General features: G+C 39.3%; 1 protein-coding gene across 2 annotated transcripts in view; it reads left to right on the top strand.

Moving 5' to 3' along the window:
- ITGB3BP (integrin subunit beta 3 binding protein) overlaps nt 1–19,767 on the top strand; it is a 29,252-nt gene that overhangs the window by 7,998 nt on the left and 1,487 nt on the right. Inside the window, exons 4-8 of one of the 2 annotated variants that reach the window (XM_048062003.2) lie at nt 4,446–4,527; nt 6,536–6,614; nt 7,738–7,831; nt 9,682–9,741; nt 17,500–17,599. In XM_048062003.2, coding sequence (XP_047917960.2) covers nt 4,446–4,527; nt 6,536–6,614; nt 7,738–7,831; nt 9,682–9,741; nt 17,500–17,558 — 374 coding nt within the window. In that variant the 3' untranslated portion in view covers nt 17,559–17,599. The other variant, XM_067001949.1, reaches the window with a different exon arrangement.

Raw genomic sequence — 19,767 nt, 5'->3', positions numbered from 1 at the left:
GGCCTCACTAACATTCATGAATTATGATGAGTAGAAACATTCTGAGCAGGATAGAATAACCACTGTTTGAAATTTATCTGGATGTCTGCAGATTTTTGTGCTAGCTATTGCACCATATGCTCTCATGAGGATCTGCAAAAGTGGATTTTCTTCACACACGCACACACAAATAATAGATTTTTTTTTTTTTGGGAAGGAATGTTGGAATTCTGTCAAAACTGGCCAAACTAAAAATGAGAATTACTAGAATATCCTGCAAGTGGAAGGTATTACAATCTGTGATCATTACATCCCTTTTCCTTAATAAAAGTAGCAGAGTAACAAAGCATGCAAGTGTTTTGGTGGGAATATAGCTATGCAGAGTTACAGGCCTTGTGCGGTGTTTTTTCATTAATTTATTTTTTCTCCTAATTAGTAGTCGTGCTAGAAAACTAAACAGAAATAGGTATATACCAATTCTTTATCGTGCTGCAATTATTCCTTATGACCTGTCTTTAAATCTTCCTTGTCTGTCAGACAGTTTTAATTAATGTCAGTTGCGTTTTTCATGAGCATTCACTGCCAATTGGAAGGTTCACAGCTTTCCTACCAGGCTGACTGCTGATTTCTGTTCTCCCCAGAGCAGAGGTTCTTCTCCGTCAGCTTTTAAATTGGGCATTTGCCCCACCCCCAGAACTAGTACAAAAATGACTTTGAGCCATCGACATTCCAAGAAGCCTTTGGAGGAGTAATTAGACTAATTTCTCTCCACTCTCATGGTGAATGATAGCATCTCTCAACCAGTTGTGTGGGCCAGGTGTCTTCAGATAGGACCTATATTTTGGAGTACCCTTGCCTTCACAAACTGTGAACTGATATTTCCTGGATTATGTGAAGAGTCTGTGTGTCCTTTTTTTTTTCCCCTTGTGACAAACTTTCTATATCCTGTACAAAGAAACCTTTCAATGAGGAGAGTTGCCGAGAGGTGTTCTCCATCCGATCGGAGATCTGGCTGTTAGTGCGATCAGTTGATATGCCCATACCGGCATCTGGCACGTCACAGAAGAGTCAGTTATTCTTCCACACTTCAGTTAATTGTTTTGTCTTGACATGGTATCCTACATTCTTACCCAGAATGGAACAGTAATTAATCGGATTCCAGCAAAGTGACTGCATGTTAAACCTAGTAGCTGATGATCACTGAATTAGGATTGCTTGTATCCTGAGGGAAGAATCAGATTAGAATAATCTATGTCGCCTTTCTATGTTATCCTTTTTAATACTTAGCTTTGCAAAAAGTTTTTAAATTTTTTTATGATGGTAGCAGTGAGATACAAAATTAAAAATACTATGGATCATTAAATATTTTTTCTTCAATATTCCTCTGTGTTTGTATTTATCTGCTTTAATGACTCTTTATTTTAGTCAGGTGTCCTTCTGTGACACAACACAGGGTAGTACATGGATGTTGAAATCTATTACATGTTTTAAAACTTTTTTCAGCAGCTCAGCATTTGTATTACATGTCTTATCACTTAGGTAAAAGAAAAAAGGGAGCAAAACGTCTTGTACTAAAATGCCTATTTAGTAGGATGTCAATGGGAAAGGTGAACATGTACTGCATTTCCATACTATTATTAAATATGGACATAAGGGAACATTCATTTTGCCTATAAAAAGACCCATCACATGATCAGAGCTGACATTTAGATGGATAATTATTCAGTAATGTAGTACTAGCCATCTTTGCCCCCATATTCATATAGCTACCAGCTGGTGGAACAGACTCCTTATATCCCAGCTTCAAGTTGTCCTTTTTAAGTCCACCGTTTCTCTTCTCCTTCTGAAAAGACACTTTGATTTTAAGTGTTGTAGTGTTTTAACAGATTATAGATATTACCTGTAGGTGAGGTGTTAGTGTATAATCTGTATTCTATTTTTCTGTGACCAATGGGTAAGAAAACAACAGAATTAATTTTTATTACAAAATAATGCCATTAGCTATAAAACAAACAAACAAAAACTTATTTTGCATTGTATAAAGTATACAAAGTTCCATGAATCCATCTCACTGGAGGCAGAAGGAAATTACTTGTCTTATTTTTGAATAACAGTGTGGAAGAGTGCCTCAAAGAAAACTAAATCTCTACAGAATGCTCAGATTGTTCAAAAGTAACATTTATTTTGTGAGAAGACAGGAACCATCCCAATCAATTTACTTATATTTAAATCAATCCAGGATTCTGTCATTCCATAGTACTGACCTAAATCAGTCATCAGTTATCAAACAGATACTACTTTTAAATAAATGTACTTAGATTTAACATGAAGTCTTTTGGGGTCTTAACCTTTAGCTACTGTGACGGAACAGCTTGAACTTTATAGCAGCTTGTCATTCTGAGGTATTTCTCAATGTTTTACAAAATATTAAAATTAAAACTTAATCTATCCCTGTGTGCTGATGCTTCTGTGTAATAATTTAGATCTAGCTAGAAGAAATCAAAATGTTTAATTCTTAGTGTGGCCTCTTTTTCAGTCTGATGTCAGAAAGGAGAGAGATTGAAGTAAAACATCAAAAGTATCTCATTCTCGAGGGTCTGTTCAGGGATGAATGCATTTGGTAAGGCCACAGTAAAGACCTTACATATCTGTTGTAGGGACAGATGTAAACTGTCTGAAAACACCTTGTCGTGAACTTCTTTGGCACTAGACAAACAAAAATCTTTCTTGTTGTCCAACTGTTTGGCTACAAGTACAGTACAAGTACTAAAGCTGACTGACTGGTAGGCAGTTCAAAGTCACTAATCATTGAAAATGTTAATGATCTCCTTTTTTAAGAGGAACACTGTTACCAGAAGACCAAAAAAAAAAAAAAAAAGGAATGAATGCATCAGTTATGCCTCTGCCACTTCATATGTATTTATGTACACCTCCACTGTTCTCTCCTTAATGACTGTCAGATCCAAAAGTAATCTGTTACAAAGGAGGATAAAACTGTGCTCAAAGAAGTGAAATTGTACATTGCAACAGAAAATGAGAGTAATTCTGGGGGGAATTCTTCAGGTGGGAGTTACTAAAAACTCACATTATATGATGTTTTTGACTTCAGCCACAATCAAAAATAATCTCTTCAGATGTGACCTCTTTTTAGGTGGAGCATAGATAGGTACAACACCTGAGGTGTTGAAAGGTGACCATACGGGCTGTGTGAAGCACGGTACTGTGAGTAGTTATGGCCTCACTACTTTCAGTAGACTCACCAAAGACTTTTGTGCCGTGAGATCCTATGAAGTGTAACAGGATACACTATTTTTCAGGAATTAGTTAAAAGGGATGCAGTACTCTTTCTGCAAGAATATCACCCTTCTGATGTGCTAGTTGGAAGGCAAGCAGGACTGACAAGCTAATGTACTGACTTTAAAAGCAATGGAAATTGATACGCAATATAAAGGTTTAGTCTGTTTTGTTCTGTCTGAGTTGTATAAGTAGTGATAAGTTGTTTAAATAGATGGAAGTTCAGAAAGCCTGTTGTGATCAGAGATACATTATGTATAACACACAAGATACGCAATGAGGTTATTGAGCCACTTCAGCCAGCAGCCAAGGAGCTAAAGGTGTTATTTTGTTGCTGCTCTACCTTTCTTCATCTCATCTGCTTCACTCAGAGCATCCTGCCTGTCCACCCACTGTGGGAGAGCAGTCTGTGATAGACACACTGGCACCTTGTCATTTCACTATGCCCGGCCTACAATGACAGGAGGACAGTTTGTTTCCCTTACACCACTTGTGAGTCAAGGTTTTGCTAACAAATCCATAGGAATGGACTTTTATGGTAATAACCTATTCCTGTTCCCTCACAAAACATGCAACTGCTCAAGGTATTGGTGCACTGAAATATAGAAATATGGCTCGACATGCAGAATAATAGCAACTGGCATATGATTTATCATGCCCCATCGTATGACAAGTTGGAGTATTATATTGTCAGTATAGTATGTCAGAGCCTTTGGAAATAATTTGCGCTGTCTCCTTGTAGTTGTTTACAAGATGGAGCTGGGGACCAAGCACTGATTAAAGGGAAATGGAGGTTTCATTGCTCAGTCATTACAGTATTTTCATGGTAAAGCTCTGTGCTAATATGTTGTATTTAGGCAGCTAATAGGATAAAAAAAAAAAACATGTAGAACGCAGGCACTGTGTCAAAATTATACAAACTTTCAGTTATTAATATGATAATGCCAAGCTTTTCACAAATATAAACGTCATGTGAACTGATGAGAGGTCAAATTATGACAATAAATTATAGTCAAGTTAGGGTGTTTCATTACAAGGGAATCTGCCCTGCTTCATAAGTGAGTGTTTTTCTCTACCTAAAAGATCATTCAGCAGTCAAGGTTCATATTAGCACCTTCTTCACGTGCTTCAAACACTGTGTTTTGTTTTTATCATTGTTTCTTTCCTTGTAGACCTCCCAGGAGATGAAACTGAGCAGAACAATTTGGAAAGCAGATTATCCAGAAGAGGGCAGCCTGAAGCAGAGAAGCATGCGTAAGCATGTTAAGTGCTTTGTGGATGCAGTGCCGTGATTTTTACTTAGGAGGGATTAATATTTCATAAAGAATTAAATTAATAGTGATTATTTTTTAATACTTGCAATTCCTCAGGATTGGATATTTGAAGGCACCGAATGGCAGGCTTAGTTACAGGTACAAATTTATGCAGGGTTTGCAGCACAACTGTCCAGCCAGTTCTGGCTCTCACCGGTAGCGTGGGGCATATGACACTCTACCAGTTATACACCCATAGTACTACATAGTGAGGTATCGTAATTAAGGTACCTAAATGAAGATATGCTTTGCCTTTCCAGACTCTTCTGAAAGTATACATTCTTTACCTTATTTTTGGAAGCATTAACTGCCAAAGATAAAGGGCCAGTAACCGCGGGACACTGAAGTTGTACATGGTGTCCCAGATGAAAATTCTCTTGGGGTTAGGTACTCTAATTCATATGTATGTTTTTACTAACAACTAATATTTGTGACATTTGGTCAACTAATTATTATGTTTCTTATACTTGAAGTTGTAGCTCTTCCGTTCGATTATTGCAGATGAACTTTTGATGTGTCTCTCTCTTTTTTTTGTGTGTGTGTGTGTGTGTGTGTAATGGACACTTCCCCACCATTAGGTAGAAATTCCCTCATCATCGAATGGTACCTTCTTAGTGATGGAGCTTGACAGACAGTAGAATTGTCTGGATGGTATGCTAGATAGTAAAAAATTCCATCTTACAGTTATATCAGTGGAAAGCTGTAAACTCTGATGAAAAAGGGGTGTTTGGTTTGGTTTGGTTGTGGGTTGTTTTCTGTCTTTTTTTTTGGTGATACGGCAAATCTCTCAATCAGTACTTACAGGCACATTTCCTAGTGATAGGAACCTTGAACCTGCAGAACAATTTGAGTAATCAGAGTCTCCCTTGACATGTAAATGTTTGCATTCAATAACTCAGTATGCTTTTTTTTTTTTAAATACAAGACTTTTGGAAGATTAGTAGTTAGTGACATGTCAGAAAAACACATTTATAAACTAACACCCACACAGCAATATTTATGTGAACTTCCATTCACTTTATTTTTGCAGGTGGAGAATACATTGTACAATACACTGACATTAGCATTTTCTTCTCTGTATAGCATAGCCTTCTGTTGTCAGGTTGAAATGCAACGATGATACTTTTATTTTCTCATACTGTAGTTGTCTTTCTAAGTACCGAAGTACTGTCTTTGGGATTTCTTATGAGTGTGATTCTCCCTTCTGTGGAAAGAATCAGCAGATGGACGATTTCTGTTGCCTCTGTTTAATTTACATGTTTGCATGCTTCCAAGAGAAACGAGCCTAAACCTTTATTATAGGACTTTTTTCAGTACGTATTCAGTGCAAATCCTTAACCATGCATTAAAGTCTGCCTTTTAGATCTAATCTGATGGTATTTTATTTTAATTTTTATTACAAAAATCATTCGTCTCTGAAAGCTGGCCATCTTTACACTGGTAGTAAAATATATTTGTGGTGTGAAAGAGGAGATAGCACAACAAAGCTGGAAAAATGACCTCGTGCTATTTTGTCCCCGTGGAGCTCACTATTAACTTTTTGTGTTTCTTATGGTTACAAGCAGTGGTGTACGATCTTGGAGCCCATGGGTCTGGGGAGCTTGAGCTGTTGATAGAATTCCTGTTCTTGGGAATAAATGAGTTAAAATCCTGTTTTACCATTGCCGTCCTGTGTGATCACAAGAAAATCATGATAGCCGAACCTGAGTTCCTGTCCTTAAATTTAGGATATATATTTTTGGTATTTCCTATATAAATCATTACAAAAGGCAAACTGTATTTGGTGTTTATATGACACAACCAGGTTGCATAGTCCATCTGTTCACAGTTTATCTCCATCCATCCTGGGTACGATGTTAAGAAATTCTGGGAAACATTGTAAACATTGATTTTTCAGTAAATTGTGTTGTGACTAATTGAAATTGTTTTATTTTATTTTTTATATGCAGGTTCACAGAATTGCAGTCCAAAGTGAAAAGTTCATTGGTTAGATTTCTGAAAACGAGAGCAAGTCTTACAAACCTAAAGGTCTTGTTTACACCACTTTATTTATTTTTAATCTACATTTTATATAGGAATTGAAATAAAAATAAAATCTTATATGCAACATTTGAGTTTAAAGGAATAGGGAAGCAAAAATAATTCTAGAAACCAGGAAGACTTGACCTGGAAATACAGAAAACACACTCCCAAAAAAACAGAACTTAGTAGCTTTTTTTTTTTTTTCATATTAGTGAAGTTGATTTTCCAGGAACACCATTTTAAATTTGTATCTCTTTCCTCATTCTGTACAGGAATAAAAGCATATGAAGTAGTTACCAGCTATTATTTATTAGTTGAAGTATGAATTATTACTGCATAGATTTTTATGTCCTTGAAAATTAAATATCCCTTTGTGTTGAAGTGATTGTACTATTTAATTTACCTCTAATGTATCATCCTTTAATAGAATCTATTTAATACATGCTAAAATGCAAACCATTCTTCTGGTTTATTCAAATTTTGTTTCCTGAATAAATTTAGCACAAGGTTGCTTGCTGTATATCAATATCCTTGAAATAGTTCAGTGTACTCAAAGTATTTTATTGATTTATTTTACTTGCATGTGTGGTCTGACAATGTATTATTAAAAAAAAAAAAAAAGGCTGCTACTAACTTAAAATATTTTAATTGAAATGTTTATTTAGAATCCTATTGAAAAATCCTTTGTATTTCTCGTAAGATTAATACCATAAGTTTTTACCATGAAATGCTGGGGAGTGAGTTCCATAGAGTGTTAGATGCTTGTAGATTTCCATTTTACTTACATATTATAGCAAGCTTGTATATGCTCCAAGATTGCTTTTCTGGGGATCAAGTGCTAATCTGTTTAAACAGCTGAAGACTTACGAATGAAGTGCAAATAACAGGAAATTTTTAAGTAATACTTTTAAAGGCACCTGAATGCCATTTTCAAAAATAACATACGTTCTTACACCCTTAAACTCCTTAATCCCACTGATTCTGTGAGGTGAAGTCTCATGCATCATTGAGAGTTTATGAAAAAATCCCCCAAATTCTGTCTTTAAGGTGTTGTTTATAAGTTGTTGACATCTAAGTAGGTAGGTTGGGAATGAAACTTAACAGTGTCTTTTAATTGTGTTTTTTCCAGGCTTTAGAGGGCAGTAGAGAGCTTGAAAATATTATTGGCGGCTCGGACTCCTATTGCATCTTGAGTGCTGAAGTGCAGAAAACCCAAGTGCTAAGTAAGGAGGATTTTCGATAATATTTATCCCCTTTATAAAAATTTAACTATGACAACTCCAATTTTTTCCTGGATTTATACACTGCTCTGTGTTATAGCAGAGTGTTGTACTCCAGGCCTCTAGCATGTGAATTCTTCTGCTCACAACAAATACACCTTAAATGTCCTTGTGCACCCAACTAGGGACATAAAAGAAAGGCAACCCCAACAGCTCACTCTTCTAACTCAGTCACAGATGGAGAGGAAAAACTTGCAAGAGCAACACCTTTTCTTATGTAAATGGTTAGGTACTTAGTGGGCAGTTAGCTAGTGATTAGGCTAAACGTTTGCACTTTGATTGCATTGCCTTTCTTCTCTTTTTGCAAGGAAGTTGTTTTGTTTGTTTGCCTGTTAGGAGGATTAGGCTGAATATAGGTTTCCAGGCTTTAAAAATCGCTATTCATGTGTCTGTAAATGATGGACATACCAGATGCTTATTTTGTTGGGATAAGAGCACTTTACAAATGGCACATCTGTAATACTTTTCCAAAGAAACCCAGAAAGTCAAAGATTTTCTTTTAAAAATTTCCTAAAATGGATACGCAGATCCTTACTCCAAGTCAGAGGTTCTTGGGGAAAAAAAAATAAAAATCTCCTTTATCGGGTCATTCTGTAGAGACAAAAGTAGCTGTAGGCACCAAAGAGTTCTGTTGGTGTTCCGGCCCCGATCTTTATGCCTCAGAACAGTTTGTTCATTTGTTTTCACAGCAGCAGCACAACAGCATCCATATCCACATGGCATGTTTGCGGTACAGCTGTGTGTCTAAGATCGTACATCCCAAACGACTACTTCTCCTCAAAAGTTCGCATATATGCCATTGTTCCTTCAGATTTTTTTTTTTACCACCCCCTTATAATCCAGTTCCCAGCTGACCAAGGAATATAAATAATATATACATACATGTAGTCACTGTGTCCACTCCATGGACAAGCATTCAAATACGATAAGTATGCAAAGTTATCCTGCAGCAGATGTGATGTTTCACTGGTATGCATTATTCTGCAACCCATCCGATTGCTCTGTTTTCTGCAGAGTTCAGTAACACTGAAATTAGCTGTAGGAGAGCAGAGCGTCCTCTGGCTGAGACTGCTACGTATGTTTGCAGCTGGAAACAGGTGGACAGTAAAGCCCCAGGTACTAGAGGATGTTTCTGACCAAAGAGCGCTGTGGCTCCTCTAATGCATTAGGTGAATGCACCCCAGCAGTGGAATGTGTGCACCACACAATTCCAGCAGTTCCTGTTGTTTAAATTAACATTTCTTTCCTGACTTATTCCAGTGCTCATTCAGTTTTCATTTTGCATTTGTATACACTGTACGAGTTCCCACTGTAATGCATATAACCAGATGCTTTCTTATACAAAATGAAGTTTTGTGAAAACAGTCTGTGTTTACATTACTACCCTACACCCTGGATAGGGCAGTAAGACCACCATATCCAGGAGAAGGTTGCAAATGAGATGCCAGACCTATTGTTGACACTTTCTGTTATGCCCACTGTTTCTGTTAGCTTCCTGTTGCCTTTAAAATGGGAAAGACTCCTCTGAATTGGAACAAAGCACCATGACAGCACTGGAAGACAAAAATGGGAACAAAATGTAGTCTGAGGCTTGTAAGCATAACTTTTCAAAATTACGTTCATATTGAAATTCTTTTGTTAATTTTTTTTGAGCACAATGTATAGATAAGGGGTTTTTTTCTGTTATCTCTTGAAGAAAAATACAAATGCTTTGAAAGTGGAAAAAAAAGACATTTTTTTCTTTGAAATCTCTGGGGTAACGTTTATTGATTTTACCTTTATTTCTTCATTAGTGGGTCAAGCAGAAGAACTGCAGCTGTTGGAAAGAAACCATGGAAAACTTCCTGCCCAAGGTATATAAAAATATATATATATGTATACAACTCCTATGTAATAGGTATTGTGATGATTCCTTTTCGTTGATTTCTTCTTAGTTCTTTCCACTTTAAATAAGTTGGATAACCGTTAGCGTATGAAAATGGTAATAATCAAATATATTTTTTCTGAGCATGCAGGCCAGCCTAAACTCATGCTCTATTCAAATGTAAATTTCATCTTTCCAGCTATTTTATTGTGTTGGGTATTTCTCCATAAAATTGTGAGTCATTAACAGTCCTGCAGTTGAGGCACGGTACAGAAATAAGTGCAGTCAGATCCCAGAGACTTTACATACCCTTTATATATACCAGTTATCCTTGTTCTTCCTCACTCTCTTCCCTCCCCCTGCATTTTCAGTGTATAAGCCAAGTAACATACACTCTGCAGCAGAACCTTTATCACCTTATATGTATTGGGAGGTATTTAGCACACTCCAGGGGACTGTGAAATCCTGACTATTAGGTTTCTTCATAACTGGTGCTGTGAAAATATTTGAAGTTGGTGGCTTTTAATATAGCATGGCCCACATAGCCACTTTAGTGCCATGTCTAGCTGGGAAGGTGGCTGGGGGGATACAAACAAGATTTTTTTTTCTTTTTCACTCTCACTGAAATCAACTCACATTCACTTGCTGTTAGTTTCATATGTTCGATAGTGAAATGGAGCAAAACCAGAATCAAAATCAGCAATGGCAGTCATACTGCTTTGTCTGCCAGCTGTCCCAACCAGCGGGACTGCTTAGTGTATCACAAGGAAACCCTTGGTTTTGTTTGTATCTACTGTTCCACGGGCCTAAATTCTTTCTGCTGTGGGGAATTCTTTCATTTTAGTGAAGAAAACTGATAAAACTTAAGTTTTCCTGATTACCACGAAATGAAAAGGAGCGTCATTATTTTTTAAGGAATTTGATTCATTTGTGCAATCTGCTCTTTCTGATTTACTGCTTGTATTCCCCCTGTCCTTCTGTTCAAATGATCGCAGCCCCATCAGGTAGTGATAATGGTGAGCACCATGGGCCACTGCAGATTTGAACAGGCACTGCTTCCTTTGTGCGCTGCTTTTTAATGATCACCAGGATACACATTTATAGTCCCATCTTTGCTCTAGAAACTAGCCCATAACACTAAACATATATCTAGTGATCAGTCTTGTTGGATAAGAAATGGCGTATTTTGTGAAAGTAGGATGGGAAATCGAATGATGAGCTTAAGCTGACCGATTTTGATGAACTTTCGATGTCAATTTTCCTTTAATAAAGAATAGATTCCATTTTGCAAACTTGAAAATGTGGGAGTAGGAGAGATGAAAGATAAAAGAAAGCATTTAGAAATGTTTTACTTTGCCTTTTAATTTTGGATGTGGTTTTCTGTAATTATTTTTAATTAGTTATGCTCAAAATTTAAAACCTATGACTATTCTGTGGCTTGATACAGATGGAATGTCACATTATCATCACATGGTGAGGCATGAAATTTATTTACTTTACATAAACAATCTCTACATAAAACAACTTAATACAAAACATTCCTTGCTCAATGGGCAGCATTATGCAGGACTCCGTATATCATCTTGTGTGACCAGCATAAAAAATGGCATCATTGTTTGTCCATGACTAGCATTTACAGTAAACAAAATGTTTTTGAATAGAATGTAAGCAAACTGTAAAACAGCTGCCAAGAGATGAAATCTAGTCAGTATGCTGCTCTCCAAAACGTGCTTTATGTGTGTTGAGAATAAATGTGTAGGTTGCGATATGCATATTTTAAGGGAAAGTTTAATCGTTTCAGTGTTTGAAGGAGTGAAGATAATATTCTAAAAAAAAGAAAACTACTTAAGCTGGTTGTTACAAACTAGATTAATAATTTCTGTTTTCCCAAAAGATAAACAGTGACATAAATCATGTCCATGACTGTGCTGCCCAATTAAGAAACAGTAAAGAGCATTGTAGAAGATCAAATATAGCATTAGGGAAAACTTTTCAGACTGGGTCCTGTAATGAAATAAAAAATACTTGATTTTTTGTCTTTTTGTTCATCTGACAAGCCCAAGGCCAAATATGATCATCCCTATTAAGTTTAGTTCTAAATGTTCCTAACTTTCATACTATTTTCAATTCAAGTGAATCAAGTTTGTACTCTCGGCAGCAGTAATGGTTGCTTTCCAAGGGACCAGGTCAGGGTTAACTGGATGGGTTTTCATCTAACGCCACATGAAATTAGTAATGAAAGCAAACTGGAGAAATTAGAGACAAAGTACTACTGAGTTCCCATTCGTCTATCCAGTTTTGCTGTCCTTTATAGAGTACACGGTGAAAACGTTGACCTCTTTGTTCATAAACAAGTGATTCCTTTTTTACTTTTTGTTTAGTTTAGCCTTCTTACCTTCTTCTCGGTGATTTTTGGTGTCCAAAACAACTATGCATATATCACAGAGCGTGAAAGCCCATTTCAGAGACACTGCAAAATATAGAAACTTTCTCAAAACAGATAAAATTGTAAGAATACAGTATTCCACAGTTTAACCCAATTTATGTCAGTTTGAGTTTGGACTTTTTATTGGGTCTTTGTGCAGAAGCAACTAAATACTTGGGTCTGGACTGCTTTTGGGTTGCTGTGAGTGAAGGTAAATCAATTTTACGATACATTTCTAACTCATCCTCAGATGAAGTAGAATAAATTTGTTGAGCTTTAGAGATACTTGGGTGTTTGTCTCCCACCTATCCTTTCTGCTCCCCTTCCCCTATGGAATCTTCTGGGGAAAAGGGAAAGATATCAAAATTTAGTTGTATGCTTTCAGTAACATATCTATAGGGTGGTTTTTTTCTGACTGTAAAAACTAACGTAAAAAAACAAAGTGTTTCTCTCAACCCAACTTTGCAATCTCTTGCAGGTAAGAAATTACACCTTTATTGGGTGTAATGTCCAATGAACTGGCTAATCAGAAATTACTAAGCGAACTGAATTAATTCACAAGTTAATTTACTCAGAAACTGAGTTTCTTTCCAGAATTTCCATTCCTTGAAAGCAAATGGAACTAAAAGGGGGGAGATCTAGATTAGAGGTTAGGAGGAAATTCTTCACTCAGAGGGTGGTGAGGCCCTGGCACAGGCGGGTGTTCAAGGCCAGGCTGGATGGGGCCCTGAGCAACCTGATCTGGTGGGTTGGGTCCCTGCTTGGCAGCGGGTTGGAACTGGATGGGCTTTAAAGTCCCTTCCAACCCAAGCTGTTCTGTGACTCTGTGAAATACCATGATTGTCCGTACTACTCTCTTTTCAGGGCAGTAATGAGATGGATGCAGTGGTAGGACCTAGGTATTAGAAAAGATCTTTTTATTTAGCAATTTTACAGTCTTCTTTCTTAAGAACCAGTACGTGAGCTGAATGTAAGAACGAACAATGCGCTTTGTTTGTGCCAGTCCCATTCACAGGCATTTGTGAGAGGGTTTTCTGAATTTCAGTTCTTCCTTACTCTGTTTGGGAAAAGCTGCTAATACTGACCGAAAAAAAAGGCAGGTTAGACCCTTAACATGCAGGCAAATGGCAGAGGTCAAGGAGAAGAATGTGCAGACCCACGGCACACATCCACAGCTGGGGGGTGATGCCTTGGAGCTGAAAGCAGCTGATGGAAACGAGCGGACCTTCTGAGCGTTACGTTGCGTGTAATTTGTCAGACAGCTTCAAGAGATCATAACTTTGTGCGATGGGACCTGGCCTTGTTCATCTTTTCTTTGTGGGACAGCTATCTGTGGTTCTGCTAGTAAGGATTTTTCTGCAAGTGGCCATGCAGGAAAGTTGATCTCAGCTTCATTTTTAAGCTGTACCTCAGTGTGAATGCTCCTAAGTGGGCCTGCCTTAAGCAAAACTGAATTAGGACTAGTTCAGTGCTGAACGTGTGAGTTTGCACGTGCGCACAAGGACTTACTGCAACTCACCCGTTTTGTTTACTTATAAATTGTTTTGAATTTCCCCGAGCAGAGAGACAGAGAAATCGTTCTGCCCTCCTGCATTTACAATCAAAGCTAGTTGTAAGATTACCCCCAGAATGCACCCTTAAGGAGGCGAGTGTTGTGTCCCGATTTGTATTTGGTGGATTAAAGCCTGTTGCCCAGGCTTATTTTGACAGTACATCTTCTCGTTGTGTGCAAGCAGGTCTTGTTTCAGTTTGTCCCCGTGCTAGGCCTTTACAGTCTAGAGGAGAGAGCAGAAACCACTGCACCTGGTGCCCAAAATCTGCAGTGCTTGTGGTTTGCCCAGCGCAAGCGAGTAGTGTTGCGTACTGAAGGAGTGCTGCTGAAAGGTAAGGGAGCTGCTGGACAGGTCTCTGCTGGATCCCCCCCCACCACAGCCTTCCCCAGCAGGTCACCGTTCTGTTGGATCGTGCTTGCACCTCTCGAGTCCGTATTTTAAAACACATCCTGAGATTTGAGAAGTATCCGGGTCTGAGGTTGCAAGCATGATAAGCGTTTTGGATAGAAGGGGGCAATTTACAAACCTCTCCAATGATTTAACATCTTCGGCTATGTAGATGAAATATTAAGCTATTAACTTTGGTGGCAGATACAGAAATGCACGTGAGACGTATGACTATAGGCCTCGGACGTATATACATACAGAACTGTCAACCTGCGTTTTATATCTAGGTGTCAGCCACACTTATTCATGAGTTTCACACTTGTGTTTATGCTCTATTTTCCTGTGTACCTTTTTACAGACTCAATAACTATTAATTTTTAATTCTAGTGGCTCTAGACTTCAGAGTATTAAGTTTAATGAAAAATTAAAGAATTGTAGTTCCTTCAACAGCTACATGTAGTAACTCCTACATGAGAATAAATGCTGCTTTCTCCCATGAATATAATTATTTTAAATAAAAAAGAAAAGAAACATTAGTTTGGACTCACTTAGTAGCAATTATATGTTTAAGAGGTGTAAATAACTTGCTATCCAGACATTACAAATATCCAGGTGCTCTGTATGTGCTGATGACAACAAAATTGAAAAGAAAGACTGTAATAATTCTGACTGGTTTTCTCTGCAGAAGATATTGATTATTTGTGTGTGGTGAGAGATTTGGAAAATTCAATTAAAGGAGTTGTGCAAAGGTTTCATAAATTTTCCTTGTACAGCGTGTACACAGACATTGTTGCGTATTAAATCAATGCAGCACTTCACAATATATTTTCTTTGAAACATAAAAATAAATAACATTTAAACAGTTCTGCTTACTACAGAAACAAATTTTATTTTCTGTGAAGCATTTAGTCATGTGCTATCACTGACTCATACACATTTGCCAGCTGTAACAAATTTTATAGACGTTTTCTCCAGAGACATAGCTCATATACTATGAATTTTTAAATGAGCAAATGGTGAAGAAGGGATGTCAGCAATATAAAAATTGATCAGTTAAAAGATAAAAGCATAAGTAAAGAGATTTGTATGGTAGTCTTAATAGGTTTTATTAAATAAAAATACTATAAAAAGACAGTAATGAATAGACTGAAGGTTTTAACTGTGGTTGAGGTGGAGAAAAATTATTCTGGCACATTTAGTAGAAGATTGGTTTTATATCACCTGACAGGTGAACATTTTTTTTCTCTCTGCTTTTTAGATCCGTAAATGTTTTAGAGCAGTCAAACTTGGGGAAGAATGGTGGTGGAAGTAGGAGGGGAGAAGAAACTCAGGAGGATTCTGCCCTTTTGGTGCTGTTGCGGGCCGGGGACAGGAGACTTGGCAAAGGGCAGCGAGGCTTTTAACAACCCACTCGCACAGGGGGGTGAGGTTTCTGGTGACTGTCCAGCTGCTGTCTTGTGGTGAGCAACCCTAAAACATTGAGCTGATGAGAGGAGAGCGAGGGCAGGCTGCTCCCTGCACCCAGCCAGGGCTTGTCCCGCAGCCCCCAGGAGTCTTTCAGGTCCCCTCTGTAGGTCCCCTCCTTTCCTAGCTGCTGCGGCCACAGCAGGTTTTCATTCACACGTTTTGCTCATGTTTGGTGTCTTTGCTTGTATGTACTTGAGCTTACACATGAGTTGTGCATGTAAGGTAACAAGAGAGAGAGGGGTACATATGAGTTCTGCATGTAAGGTAACGAGGAGAGGGGTTGTTGTTTTGTTTGTCTTGTTGAGGCATTTTTTGAGCAACTGATTATTCTCATTAACTCACACAAAAAAAATAAAAGCTTAAGCTGCTATGACAAATGTGTTGTTTTGCAGTATCTGGGTGGTAAATAGTATTATTTGACTCTGAATATTGAAATCTTAATGCCATCTCTATAAACGTTACTATAAATGTGACACATCATGGTATATATTTGGAAATCTATGGTATATATGGGAGAAAGCTGAGTTAATGAAGTTATGAACTTCATTACATGAACCTGGGCAGCTTACATTTTTTAAGACCTTCTCAGAGTGAAAGGCAGACCTTGGCACGGTTGCTTCAGTGTGTAGGGTTCTTTAAGTACCGTGTAGTCTGAATGCTGCAATCAGCGAGTAAAGGGTTCATAAAGACTTCTGAATTAGTTGCATTCAGCACAAAGAAGCCAAAGAATAGCAACTTGTAATTAAATCCTGTTGCTTGTCATACAAGACTGGACAGTTTTCTATTTTAAGTGACAGTTAGTGGTAGTTTTTTTATGATAATTGGAATGAACAAAGGGTGTTTATTAGGTATAATGCCGAAAAGTTGTACCTGAGGCAAAGCCGGGTTGGACGCTTTCTTGTGGAGTAACCTCAGAAGCCCTACTTCAGGGCAGAATTTCCGGCTTACTCCGGGACTGCTCCAGGTAATGTCCCTGGCACCTCCCGGGAGGCACAGACAGGGATTCCACATCCCCTCATGCCTGGCAGTGTGGGGCAGCTGAGCACTCAGCCTGCCGAATGGGCAGAATGAGGAAACTGGAGGGAATCTCCTCACCATCACCCATGTCTCTAGTGGCTTTGACGCATCCCTGCGGAGGTTTCTGTGCAGTCCCTTTCCTCACAGGAGGAGTCTTTTTAGCTGTAAGTACAGTAAATACACTTGTTTTCCTCTGTATGTTTAATACATAGCAAAGAACTCTGAATTCTCTCTTCACCCTTTTGTGGTGGTGGAATCAAAACGCAGCGTGAAGCGTCAGCAGCCACTACGAGCCCTGCGACCAGAGCTGATCATCTGCTGCAGGAAGCCGTTCAGAAATCTTGGCACTCAGAAGCACCTGCTTCCAGGCCCTTCCCCCTTATGTTCTCATTCCCTGAGTTCCTTTCTGCCCTTGCACACTTTTCCTCTGCTTCTTCCAGCCATCTGCTTAGCCTTTCACCCTGGCCCGGCCCTCTGAGCAAGGGGAACAGTCAGCAGGGCTCAGGTACGGTCACCTCTCTTTGCCATCCTCGCAGAGGACACAGGGGATGGTCGTCCCTCTCATGCAATCAGGTCTGCTACTTGTGGTCCTTACAGCTTTTTATTTCTTCTTTTGTTATTAATAGAAAAAAAAAGACCAGGCTCTGACACTGGTAATACATCCTATTCTGTTTTGTCAACGTTGCTAATGATGTGGCATATGTGCATACACTCGCAAGTAATTAAGACTCTCTCTTAGCTTACTGTTGCTTAGCTGGGACGCAGTAACTGTATGAAGTAAAAGGAGTTCTGCTAACCATGGCAGAAATTTATTTAACTTGTATCGGTGTGGCGATTTTCACAAGTCCTGTACAAACACCATTGTTCTGTTCGTGAAAAACTGCTTTTCTTCCTGCAGAGTATGCTCAGACTGCCGGTAGCGCTGCGTTCCTCAGGTTGCTCCTCGACTCTCAGTAGCCTCTCGGTCTGCTGCGTGCCCCACCAGCTGCCACGTCCAGGTAGTGTAATCACAATGACTGAGGTACTTAATTTCTAAGCATTTGCAAAGTGATCCAGCATGTAGGCCTGCAATCAAACTGCAATAGCTTGATGGGAAAACTGCATGTATCATCACTTGTTACTGGTTTGTTAAGTAACGTGGCATTTTGAAGCTATTAGAAAATCTATCCAACTCTAAGACGTCTGATGGCATTTCTCCTTGTCACCACTGTCAGTCTGTAAGTGGACGGTTTTTTTCAAGAACAACAATTCAGTTGTAACATGTCACCCAAGTAAGAAACCTTGTGTTCTGCACAAATACTGATTATACCGTCTTAGATGCCACGATAGGTTCCTCAGCATTCACCAAGGAGTGTGCCTGTGGCAGCCCTGCTGCGCCGTTAGCAGCAGGAGACCCTCACTGCCCGAGCTTGGGGCCTCTGCTTTCCTGCAAAGCTGCTGCGTGCACCCCTCGCTGCGTTGGCAACGCGCAAGTAGACGGCTCAGCTCCCTGCTGGCAGGCAGGTGCAGGCACCCAGAACAAGTCAGCCGCCGAGGGCCTCCAAGCAGTTCTCTTTTTCCGAGAGAGCACAGTGGGCTGCAGGGCAGATGGCCTGGCTGAAGCGGCAGCTGCAGCAGCTCGCTTCCAACCACCAGCTTTCCCAGGAGCATCTCATGTTCCTGTTCCATCTCTGCACACGCACCTCAGGCTGGGCTGGCTGCATGTGCTCTAAGTCAGCACACGGTGCAAATGCGGAATCGCTGAGAAAAGGCAGCTTTGGGAACGCTCTGAGCCTGCATCTGCACGGGGCTGTAACAGAGCTGGGATGGAGCAAACCCACCGACACACAGCTATAGTCTAACGAGGACGTTAAGGTAATCACTGTTAGAGAGTAAGAATTTTGGTCAGTAAAAGGACACCTCCCTGTTTTGGCTGATCAGTCCCAACGGGGTTTGAGCAGGGGCTGCCCAGCAGCAGTAAGATGGAGCAGGTTTCAAGCCCTGTTTGTTTCTGAATGCCCAGGAATAGAACACACATGTGTGAGGGGTACAGGGAAGAGACAGCACGGAGAACCTGGGCATCTTCAGAGGTCAGTTACCACAATTTTGGTGTAATTGAATATGCAAATTTACACACATCTTTTGCAAAACTAATTGTAAACTCCTCTCATTCTGCAATCCGCTGCATCTCCTTTCTTAGCCTTCCCACAGCAGAAAGCATAAAACAATACAGTAGCAGACACCTCAAGACATGTTTTATGGGTTTTTAAATTCTTCCTCCTTTGGCTAGCTGTCTGTTCCAGTGTTGTAAGCAAAAGCCCAGTTAGAGACTGACCTTGTCTATCATCGTATATTACCTGTGCATGGGAATGCTGGCTGCTGTTATGTTTTATAAATTCCAGTGAGCCAAAGAAGTCTCTAAAGAAGAGTATCTGCAGGTTATGTGGTTTCCCTTTACAGTGTGAGAACATCGCTCCTTTTGGAAAGTTAACGTATTTCAAGTACTTGTAAGTGAGGAATATGAAAAATCAGATCTCTGCTTTTTATAAGCTATATGACTGAGTCAGGGTGGGGGTAAACTCAGACACGTGCATTTTGCTTTTCAGTGAAAAATTCTATTTTGTAATCAAAAGTAACCTAGAAGAGAAAAGAAAATTAAACCTGCTTGATGACAAATTCTTATGCCAGAGATTTCAAATTCTTATGCCAGAGATTTATCCCACTCCTTGCTTTTTCCAAAGCAGCTACATCCCATCCCCATGGCGCCTCGCTCCCTGCAGTGCACAGAGCACTCCTACACCTTATGGGCTGGGAACAGAGCAATCAGGGAGGGAAAGCAGTGCAGGAAAGCTAAGTTAGCACCCTGTTCAGCAGCTCATTTTCTCCATTGAGGTAATTTTGGAGTCCTACAAAATGCAGAGCGGCCTTTCTATGGTAAACTAATAGGTTTAAGTCTTACGCAGGCTTAGTAGCTTGAGCTAAACTCATCTTCAACATGAAGTTAGCTCAGGGAGCCCTCACGTCTCTACTATTAGTTCATGTCTTTATAACTGGCTAGGACTGTTTAGTCACTGACAGTTGTATTTGCACACTTACTTTTTCAGGTTCTCTGTCCCCTGCCATGTGACCAACACTGTAAAGCCCTTTGCTTTCTTATTGTTTAGAAGTTTATAGCTGTGGTAACTAA

Source organism: Anser cygnoides, chromosome 8 (genome assembly GCF_040182565.1).
Source record: "Anser cygnoides isolate HZ-2024a breed goose chromosome 8, Taihu_goose_T2T_genome, whole genome shotgun sequence".
Classification (NCBI taxonomy): Eukaryota; Metazoa; Chordata; class Aves; order Anseriformes; family Anatidae; genus Anser; species Anser cygnoides.
This window is presented reverse-complemented; position numbering and strand designations above follow the sequence as displayed.